Raw genomic sequence first — 12,110 nt, 5'->3', positions numbered from 1 at the left:
AAATGGGCTTCACACATTGTACCCATGTGGGGAAACGAACTCGGGTGTTCGGCGCAACGAGTGAATGCATTTACCACAAGGATACTCCACCGCCCCGATATATCAAAGTATATTTATCAACTCAGTAATCCTTTCCTATTTTCTGCACACATTTATGCGAGTGTGCACAAGAAAAATAACTGCGAAAAACCGTGTATGATAATGATAATAAACATAATTATAAAGATTCAATAATTATGAAATTTTGGTTTTCCTTTACTATCAACTTTAATTACTTAATCGACCTTTACCCTCTCTTTTCACTAATACGTACCCAAGCTATCGAAAGAGAAGCCGATCCGCATGTATCTAAAATTCTGAATCATTAAAATTATAAATCATTTTATTTTAATACCTACCTTGGAAAACAAATTTAACCGGTACAAACCATTGTCACCTCTTTATTTTACCTGAGAACAGCTGGTGCCAGTCGTGTCAAATCTCCAGGGGCCACTCTCATTATAGCAATAAAGTCAGAGTACATATATCGCCCGGATATTAAGTCCCAGGTCTGCTATAGAAGGACACAAGATCCGCCAAGGGGTATAACTCCTGTATATCAGGAATCAATGTCCAAAGAAGGACAATGTAAGCTAGGAACCATTGTCTCAGGGCATAAGTTACAGGACAATGGTTCGACCAGACGATGTAAACCACACACGAAACCCTTTCATGGCACAATGTGTGCAAACTGCCTTTATTGCTAAACGCGGCAAACGCACTCTCACTCTATAATAAAATAGTATATGTCGATGTAATCAATACTATCATTTACTTACCCAAACAGTTGCTTATAATTTGTAAGAATTTCTTAATTTCTTCTTGTTTTTAATGATTATCAATCATGTTATAACCTAATAGTCATTCATAAATGAGTCACTGGTTTCTTCATTGCATCATTGCAGTAAAGGTATTCGTAAACGCATTAGTCTTGTAAACAGGGTGTATGATTGTTAAAATACGCAACGTCTTCTATACAGGGACAAACTCATACTGAATTCTGTTTGCGTTAACATCACGCTCCGCGCCCCTTCACGTCATGTAACCCCATTGTGTCGCAATTATGGAATAGAGAACACAATCAATGATAATTGCTACTGAGTAGGATAGTTATTCCCCTGAGAACCCTCCGCTACACTATTACAATAAATCAGAACTACATACAGTCGTTGAATTAATAGTTTTCCTATCACGTAAAGATCGATGTCATCTTGTTGTCATGGCGATTCTCCCGCGCGCATCTAACGAACCGGAAGTCGTTTATTGACCAACCATGGACACAAAAGACGCTGGATAGGCAATAAACCAGTTACTATGTGTTTCATCAACAATCCATAACATGTTCTCACTATTGAGCATCACTAGTTGGAGTATATGGAAAAGTAGTTGTTTTACATCAAGGTGTCGTCTTGTGGCGACATGTCATAGTTATTTACCACGGTTCAAAAGGAAGTTCACCTTTGCAGTTTACATCACAGTTCCTCATGCAAAGTCACCCGTTACGTAGACTCATTTTAGTTTTAACCATGTTTTATATTTCCAAGGATATTTGTGTCCACGTTTTATAATGAACCCTGTCCAAGCGCTAAGCTGAGGATGGTATATATATTGTTTTTAGTTCTATAGACTTCACGGTGGACGTCTTACGCACATAAAGGTTGCATGAAAAGTGGGATTTTTTAATACGTGTAACACCAACTGAGTCTTAGTCATTCGGTATATATGGGGACATCTATTCAGTGTAAATTTTAGAAACAGATTCATGTACATCGAAAATGTTGAAATCTTTGTCACAAATGCGTATGGTGTCATTTGCCGTGTAAAGCAAAATAGACTTATTTGGAGAAATTTATTTAAAAAACCATTGGAAAAATACGTTTCTCGAACTATTTGATAAAAAAAGATTGAACTGAGTGTTGTAGCATATCTGATTTGTAATTGCTGTGATAAACCAATAACGAATTATTCTGTGACATTTCATTATGACAGTAATATTATTATATAAATTTCATTCCTAATTTTCTGTTCAATTGCGGAAGTTCATCCAGGCACATATGCTACAACAGTAGACTTTCCTATTATCAAGTCGCTATCATTTGCCTAGTGGTCAAAGCGTTCCCTCGCTTAGCCGCAGACCCAGGTTCGATTGCCAATAATGGTACAGTGTGCAAAGTCGATTTTAAGTAAGTCCCGCAGTGAGATTGCTGCAACATTGCTCTTTAAGCACTAAAACCAATCTCACTCACTCACTCATTCACTCACTCACTCACTCACTCATTCTTTACAAACAGACATGCCGCTGTAAAATAGCCCATCCACTCACTCACTCTTTACGAACAGACTGTATTGATTCATTGGTACTATTTCTGACCTGCCATCGCCAGTGATGAATGTCTTTATACAATGTCTTTTTGTATTAACGTCTCGCATCAAGTTAGCCTGAATGCCACGTCGGCCCTTGACGGAATGGTTATCAATAACTGACACTAGCGCCGCTCCAAGAGACTCGTGTAGTGACGTTACATTAATTGTATACATAAATGTGTAACATTCATTCAATGCTGTTCATCCTGTGTTTGCAATGTGTTCAAGGGTAGCTATCTTTATCATTCTTTACAATGAAATTCATTTAATGACACAGGTCCAAATTAGTCCATTGTGGTTGTATTTGTTAGGGAGCCGCGTGGTTACCAATGTATCGCTATTATTCTGTGATACGAACCTTTTGGAGTATTTAAGAAAAGTTCACAATAACTTTAACCACGATATTTATTCATTGGGTCTCAATGATTTGATTATTAATAGATAGAAATGATTGGTGATGAGTTTGGTAGGGACCAATGTATATCACTATTTGTCAACACCTTAAGACTGTCAGGGAACAATGTAAATCACCAATTGTCCACACTTTAAGACTGTTAGGGACCAATGTATATCACTTTTTTTCCACACCTTAAGACTGTTAGGGACAAATGTATATCACCAATTGTCCACACCTTGAGACTGTTAGGGACAAATGTATATCACTATTTTTCCACACCTTAAGACTGTTAGGGACAAATGTATATCACCAATTGTCCACACCTTGAGACTGTTAGGGACCAATGTATATCACAAATTGTTCTCTCAAATAGTCAATTCATATTTAGCTAAATGCATAAAAACAAGAGGAAAGAAGAATGAACTCAGCTAATGCTGAGCAATAATCCAGCAGCTCCAACTTTCGGCATCTACATTTCACGCCTTTTGACGACCCAAGTCCGAAATGGCGTCCAAATCAAATCTCTGTTGTGATTGTTTCCGTGTTTGTTCAGCTGACTTGGCTTCACTTGACGTGACTTGGCTTTTCATGTGCTTGTGATGGGTGCTTTCATTAAGACAGGATACGTTCACCTTCATGTGAACACTTGGTATCATCAATGTATGATTGATAAACACATGCTTATGATACAGTCAGGATTGTACAACGGGCTCGTGATTTCGAATGATAATAGAAAGTTTTTATTTGCTGCTTATATCAACAACATTCCCAACAAACTGCTTCAATAAGAAAAAAATAAAATATTTTGAAAAGCGGAAGGTCGGTGGTTCGTTTCCGCGTCATGCCAAAAGGCGTGAAAATATTATACATGTTGTTACCCTGCCTGGCGTCCGGCACTAAGGGGTCGACTCGAAGTCAGTTTTCTGCTTACTATGCGTAGGGTACCCAAATCTAACTCCGGTATGGCATCACACAGTAGACTAGCACTATAAAACCGGCATTAGTCCAGACTAGTACAAGTAGCCACACACACCAGCACACGCGAGAGAGGAGCAATTTTTAGTATTTACGTATACACCACTAACACGACGTCGTCAGTTTCTACTGCAATACATCGAATTTTGTGAAGCAGTAAATATGTTATCAGTGTTTATGGTAGATAATCGCTATATGTTCTCTGACAACACTTAATTGCGCCATTGTACCCACATTTAGTAACGTATCTCTACAATTACTTTAAAGCATATAACTGGGAATCACTAAGCGGGACTTTATTCAGTAACTGTACAAAAAAACTCCTATAGATAGCTGAGCTTGTGTGGCAGTACTTCCAACGGGCTGGGGAAATTAAAGTCTCTTCTGTTCCAAGTGTGTACCCCATTGAAGTTAGATATAGACGATGACTTTGTCGAGAAGTCTTCGGAATCAGTCTGACGTTCGGAATGTCCCGTGTTACTCTTTTCGAGGTTGCATGATCAGAAAGCGTTTTCGGACGTAAGCGACCATTGATCGGATGACAGGTCTTTCTGACGTAACCTGTAATGGGATGTCCTCAGACTTTTTGTAGCGCTAGCGAGCTCTGAGGTCTGATTTTAATTAGTTTGATATTAAAATAGCCTTGTCTTACACACTATTATCAGCATACGTAAACGAAAGGTTTTATGACTTTTAACTATCCTATTTAAAGGTTACTCGTGAAATTGTTGCTGGAAAACTGAATAAGCATATTATATATGTGGCTCTCTGGTGCTACAAATGACAGGTGACCGTGACTGCTAACTAAAAAGTATGACAGTGTGCCCTTTGGGTACAACCAGAGTAGCCTCTTTAATGGTCAATATTCGTATGACTATGAAGATGTACGACATGACAGACGATATCACAGTCAGTAGATATTCAGGGTTAACAAACGTCGTGCCAAAACAAACAAACCAAAAAAGGCAACTACTCTGCTGACAAAGACTTATTTCAAAATACAGTTCGGTGAAAGATCTTGTAGAATCTAGAACGCAAGGTTTCCTATCTCTGTCCAATGTATGACGACAATTTTTCACTTAACCACATACAAGGACAAGCACAAGAAAGCACACATTTACACATATGCACACGCACACGCACACGCACACGCACACGCACACGCACACGCCCCACACATCACCTGTTCCATAGCGGGAAATCAACTTATTTTGAGGTCACTATGGTTTTGCCAAAATAAAGGACAATTTACTCTGTCAACTTGGCACTTGTGACTAGTTGGGCACTTTGTTATCATATCCGTGGAATGTTGTTATAATTGTACATAACGACAATTATCCCATTAAAGCTGTTGCTGGTTGGAACAATATGGCGCTTATGGGATTGTTTACATCAAAATGAATATTGTGTCAAATTATATCAGAACTTTCATATGTCCCTTATACACTGACCTCAACAACCCAAGGTATGAACTGTCATCCCCTCCCTCTACACTGACCTCAATAACACACCATCAGAACTGTCCCCCCCCCCCCCCTCCCTACACTGACCTCAATAACACACCATCAGAACTGTCATCCTCCCTCTGTACACTGACCTCAATAACACACTATCAGAGCTGTCATCCTCCCTCTCTACACTGACCTCAATAACACACTATCAGAGCTGTCATCCTCCCTCTCTACACTGACCTCAATAACACACCATCAGAACTGTCATCCTCCCTCTGTACACTGACCTCAATAACACACTATCAGAGCTGTCATCCTCCCTCTCTACACTGACCTCAATAACACACTATCAGAACTGTCATCCTCCCTCAGTACACTGACCTCAATAACACACTATCAGAGCTCTCACCCTCCTCCCTCCCCTCTCTTCACTGACCTCAACAACACACTATCAAAACTGCCTTACGTCATCTATCTACACTGACTATACTATCTTTTATATAACAGTCACACCAGAAAAAAAACATCTGCAGAGGCTGCTTATTTCTAAGTCTCCGTTATTTATATGTTTACACGTGATATTTTTGCTGTTTAATTACATTGTATGCATATATTAAGAAAATAGACAATGTTAATATTAACGAAACAAATAGGATTGGGAAGGATAATTACAACGTTACATACTCTTCTTTGCAAACTTGAACGTGCATGAAATCGACACAAACGTCATTTAATTCTGTTCACGTCCATTACTGAGTAAACACCATAATCAATGACTAGTTTACCCTGACATGAGAGTCATTGACATCATTTAGTTACCTTCCCCAACAGATGAAAGCACAACACAATTGCCATAATAAATGAAAACTGCAAGACATTTCGGTCGATTTCTGACATTTTTAGGTATTCGCCTGCTGCAGCACTAGGTCCCGGTTTCTACTAAAATATTCTTTCTTATCGATTCAACTGGGACTGAAGTGACCTGTTTCTTTTTATGCTGTGTGGCATATGTTTCATGTTACACAGTCGCAAACAGGAAAGGAGCAAATTCAATGCGTGTATGCGGAGGCGTAAGGTGGAGGCTAACCATTTCAGGGTTAATTGTTCGATTTCATAATGTCGTTCCACGGAAGAAAAAGGTCTTTTTCAAACATGTGAAATTTGATAGGGATTAATTTGTCACCGTAGTGTTGAAATCTCAAGCATGGACACACTTCGGGACGTGCTTCGCATTAATGGCTGTGTAAGCTAAGGATGAACGTGGATATGTGAATGGAGGTAGCGATGGTTAAGTGGATCTATCATCGTACCAAGAAGCGAAGATATTTGGCTTTGCAGGATTCAATCATGTAGGAATCGTGTACTTTCTTCTCTTATTACACCATATGGCATCGACCATTCTTATGGGGAGAGAAGTGTTACCAGTACAAGCTGTTTGATGAACATGGTCAATGTCCTGGGAGAATGTGTAGTTAAAATAGATAAAAACAATTTCGGCTCCTTTTTTCAAAGAAAATATTGCCTGTTTTCATGCAGTGGCTCATCTTCCCGAGGCAAGCGTATCATAGTCTAGTTTTCACATGGTTTTGATTTAGGCTGGTCCACTCGTCTATTTCAAAGCCTAGTGAAACTAGAGTCTGATATAGGCTAGAAGACACGCTTGTCTCGGTAAAAATTCAGAGACCGAAAATAGGTCTCTTACAAACCTCCCCACATCCACCCGCTTCCCATACACATATGGTCGGTCCCTAAGCAAAATACAACTATGAGAAGACTAACGTCCTTTGTTAATGCTTCCTTCATGTACCAACGTAACTGGCTTATACAGATCTGAAATCTGTGGCAGGCCTGTTTAATACATATATAAATAATTTACCTTACTGCCAGCAGCAACAATGCTAGTCCACTTCCGGGGAGCTATCCTGTTTTGTTTGTCAATGATGTTTGGGTAGATAAGCTTGGCTGGTGGCCAGGCTAATGACTGATCTGCTTCCATTGATGCTGAGCATCCCATGGTACATCGTCCCGGATCTTTTCATTGCAGGTGACTTGTCACCCCTCTACACCGGGGAGACACCTGCCTTTCAAAATGCTGAAGTATTATGCACATACGGTGTTAATTATGTCTTGGAATTAGCTCTCAGGGCGTGATCGGGGTAGTGTTATTTCCTCTCATAATTTCATCCCATCAGTCGACGTCCAAAGATTGAACCATCCTGCAAAGAATATTCAGACTATTGGAACATGATTGTGAAAACCATTTCGCCGCACCTCAAATACTAGTGAACACCCCCCACACAGTAGCATACCGCTAATATTGTCATGACGGCAACTTGTTTTTGTCTATCTTTATGGAATGACGAATATGCCTGTAACTGATGTTCCTATGCTGGTGCATATATTAACAGTGCACAAGCTTGTGTTCATATATTCTGGCGACCCTGAATATTGTTTTCACCCGAGCATCCTCGTAGATCAGAACCATATTAATGATGTAACCCTCTTCCGGACGATCTTAGGAACGAAGAATGGAGTTGAAGGGACTGTATTCTCAAACATATTTCGTTAATCCGGTGGGCGCCCTAAACCCAATTACTAATACTACTTCTACCACTACTATCTACTACTACTACTACTACTACTACTACTACTACTACTACTACTACCACTACTATCTACTACTACTACTAATACTACTTCTACTACTACTACTACTACTACTACTACTACTACTACTACTACTACTACTACTGCTACTATCCCTGTGCATATCCGGGTTAGACTTAACCTTTAGCAATCCATGCCTGTCGTAAGAGGCGACTAACCGGACCTGGTGGTCAGGCTCGCTAACTTAGTTGATGCATGTCATCGTATCCTAATTGCGTAGATCGATGCTCATGATATCAGTCACTGTATTGTCTGGTCCAGACTCGATCATGTACAGACTGACGTCATACAGAAGGAATATTGCTAAGTTTGGCGTTAAACAACAAACAAACTACTCGCTAATGCGCAAATTTGAGTATCAGGACGATTTGACAGGAAACGGTGGCGTCGGGTTACCGGGTTCCATTGAATTCATTGTATTTTCTAACATGATGAATTACTAACGCGGACTTTCTTTGCTGATATGCATTGTTTTAAAACAAGAGGATGTAGTAATACAATATGACACTGGAATTTTGTTTGTGCCATCAATCACTGATTTGCCTGGTCCAAATTTGATTATTAACAGACCGCCGTCATATAGCTGAAATACTGTCGAATGCAGTGTGAAAAGATCCAACAAACCAAACAAATACTGATTCATGGCAACAATGGACAATGATTAGCATTTCGCTCTGACAAAAACTTGCTGCACGCCATAGCACCGTGTGTTTCACTGTTTGCAAACAACAACAGAAACATATCATGACCATCCACGTACCTACACACATGAGACACCGTGACAGAAACATAACTTGACCATCCACGTACGTACAAACATGAGACACCGTGACAGAAACATAACTTGACCATCCACGTACCTACACACATGAGACACCGTGACAGAAACATAACTTGACCATCCACGTACCTACACACATGAGACACCGTGACAGAAACATAACTTGACCATCCACGTACCTACACACATGAGACACCGTGACAGAAACATAACTTGACCATCCACGTACCTACACACATGAGACACCGTGACAGAAACATAACTTGACCATCCACGTACCTACACACATGAGACACCGTGACAGAAACATAACTTGACCATCCACGTACCTACACACATGTGACACCGTGACAGAAACATAACTTGACCATCCACGTACCTACACACATGAGACACCGTGACAGAAACATAACTTGACCATCCACGTACCTACACACATGAGACACCGTGACAGAAACATAACTTGACCATCCACGTACCTACACACATGAGACACCGTGACAGAAACATAACTTGACCATCCACGTACCTACACACATGTGACACCGTGACAGAAACATAACTTGACCATCCACGTACCTACACACATGAGACACCGTGACAGAAACATAACTTGACCATCCACGTACCTACACACATGAGACACCGTGACAGAAACATAACTTGACCATCCACGTACCTACACACATGAGACACCGTGACAGAAACATAACTTGACCATCCACGTACGTACAAACATGAGACACCGTGACAGAAACATAACTTGACCATCCACGTACCTACACACATGAGACACCGTGACAGAAACATAATCTATTCATTGTCAACTCTGTGTAACGGTCTGTTTCACACACCATAAATACACTATCAGAATATAGTTATAGTAACAGATATTTAGATTAAATAAGAACGTAAAACTTAATAACAATACTGAATTCAATGTCTTCTGAAACGCCCTGTAGAATGACACTGGAAGTAGGGCGATTCATATACAATTACGTCACCAGTTTTCGGTCTCCCTTTAAAATTAGAAACATAAACGACAAGATATGTATTTTTCAACATGTCTAATGTGTACAACATTCATTAACTTAAATAATGTAACACTTCAAGCAAGTTCTTTGTGAATTCAGTGTAGCAATACATACATATCCAGGAACAGTGAGTTTACAACATGTAGTAAATTATGTTTACTTTTAATCAAAGTATAGTGTATTCCCATTTTTTATGAACAGTGAACATAATCATCGTTTCTTCGTCTTCCGAATTCCAATGTATTATTCATTTCAGCGGCAACCAGATAGTGCCTATCGTCTTTCATATATGTCAACGTATCCATATTTGCCTGGTACCAAGTGAAATGTACGAACACATATAAAAGGGCATTGGAGGCGGATAACTCACATTCTCCAGCATTATGATGGTTTCACCAAGCAATATATAAGAAGGTAACCTACCTTTTCTGAACGTGGTGACAGCTATCAGTCCCCTGAAATCGACTCCTCTGGATTCCACTGTGTAGCGTACCTGTCGTCTGCTCGTATGCCGTCTGCTCTGCACGATGCTCGCGCCACGCGCTGTTGGTCGGATATTGATTGTGGTTGCTACGTCATCTGCTACTTTAGCTGTTGGTGTTAACGGGGAAAATTGCTGTTACTGTCAATCAACGCCTTTAGTTTACGGGGTGAAATGTAGCTTATGTGAAATGGTTGCCATGGTTCGATCGTCACTGGATATGATCAGCCAAATATTGTTCGTATGATGGCATTAGAACATCCAATGTTAGATTTGATTAAGCCTAAACCATTGTTATCCTCGGGCCATCATTGTGTTGGGCCTAGTCGGGCAATTAATCATAACTACCCTTTACATTTTACTGGTGTTCTGTTCTTTTCAGGATTCCCGAATTTTGAAACCGTGCATCACCCTGCATCACGAGGTCTTTACATCTCAGACTGTTTCTCTCTGTATGTAGATTATGCCGTTACCAGCTGATTCAATACCATACAGCACAGATAAAGTAAATAATAAATGTCCTGGGTTATATGTTGTACATCCACGTATTACTTTCTGTAAAACCTTGTCTTGCAACGACAACCCCCAGCCTACTGTTACCAGTTTATATCACTCCGATGCCTAGTCGAAGAAAAGGTAATGACTTATAATGCTGATCTAACTGTGAAGGACATCGTATAGTTGTTAATCTGTTAATGAGACGTTATTATTATATGTAAACTTATTATTACCTACACGTGACTGTACAATGTTGATACAAAAAAAAACACTTCTGTACTATAGGTCATATGGCCTAAAATATTGAATAAACTTCTGTCTGTAATCTGTTTGCAAAACCGAAAAATGTGTTGACTCAATAAAGTCACACTTTCTGTAACCCATAACAAGGACCAGACAAGACCCGACGTCTAAAACAATACAGTATACTTGTGACACAAAAGTGAGAGTGCCATGACAGTACCTTAACTTCTACCCGAGTCAAGACAATTAGTATCAGATAGACAAGTTATTATATAACACCAAAGCGGTGTCTCAGACCAGTGGTTAAAGCGTTCGCTCTTCACGTGGGGTTCGACTAAACACATCGTACATTGTGAGAAGTACATTTCTGGTGGTGGTCCAGTCGTGACGTTGTTGGAATATTGCTAAATGCGGCGTAAAGCTACACTCATAGACACAATATGAAACTCATGATACTTATAACTCAAACTTGGGATAACAACAGTATCAACATGGTCACCAACAAATGTATTCCGACAAAAATGATAACCTTTTCACAAAGAATCGACTATGCGCGTAGAAAGTGGCGATTAACGTGACCGGGTGGTCAGGCTCGCTGACTTGGTTGATTCACGTCATCGTATCCCAATTGCGTAGATCGATGCTTATTGATGCTCACTGGATTGTCTGTCCAGACTCGATTATTATACAGACCGCCGTCATATAGCTGGAATAATGCTGATATCGGCGTTAAACAAACATACAAAAGAATATGATTCATTTTCATCTGCACTAAATCTAAAGTGCAAGTACACATTAAATCATTGATCCCAGTTTGCCATCATAGTGAGGGCACGCGTGGCGCAATCCTCTAGGCGTTTCAGTAACGGGTGATGGGGGTTCGAATCCCAGATTCACCCTGATTATGTTTCTATGTTGTGAGGATCTCGACCCTGGTACTGGGTTTTTCAAGAGAGGTCAAGGTCGAGCTGGCACGCCGTGATATAACTGGAATATATTGATCAAAGCGGCAATAATCCACTTGGTCAGTTAATCGGAATTTATTCGAAAGCGGACTCTGTCGATTTATAGACTGTACTTAACGACAGGATTTATTAAAATCGACTTTTACCCGAGAATGTACGGTATCTACCCATTTTCTTTGTATTTGAGAATTTGAGAAGTATTTGTATCTCTTCGT

General features: G+C 39.9%; 1 protein-coding gene across 1 annotated transcript in view; it reads right to left on the bottom strand.

The window, feature by feature from the left end:
• The window catches only part of LOC124136697 (calpain-2 catalytic subunit-like), a 39,003-nt gene extending 28,743 nt beyond the window's left edge, over nucleotides 1–10,260 (bottom strand). Inside the window, exons 1-2 of the mRNA XM_046502694.2 lie at nucleotides 10,132–10,260; nucleotides 7,103–7,442 (exon numbers count right to left, since the gene is read on the bottom strand). Of these exons, the coding sequence (XP_046358650.1) occupies nucleotides 7,103–7,240 (138 nt within the window). The 5' untranslated portion in view covers nucleotides 7,241–7,442; nucleotides 10,132–10,260. The remainder of the gene's footprint in view (nucleotides 1–7,102; nucleotides 7,443–10,131) is intronic.
• Between the last annotated feature and the right edge of the window lie 1,850 nt (nucleotides 10,261–12,110).

This window comes from Haliotis rufescens, unplaced genomic scaffold (genome assembly GCF_023055435.1).
Source record: "Haliotis rufescens isolate VD_foot unplaced genomic scaffold, xgHalRufe1.0.p SCAF_1, whole genome shotgun sequence".
NCBI classification, from domain to species: domain Eukaryota; kingdom Metazoa; phylum Mollusca; class Gastropoda; order Lepetellida; family Haliotidae; genus Haliotis; species Haliotis rufescens.
This window is presented reverse-complemented; position numbering and strand designations above follow the sequence as displayed.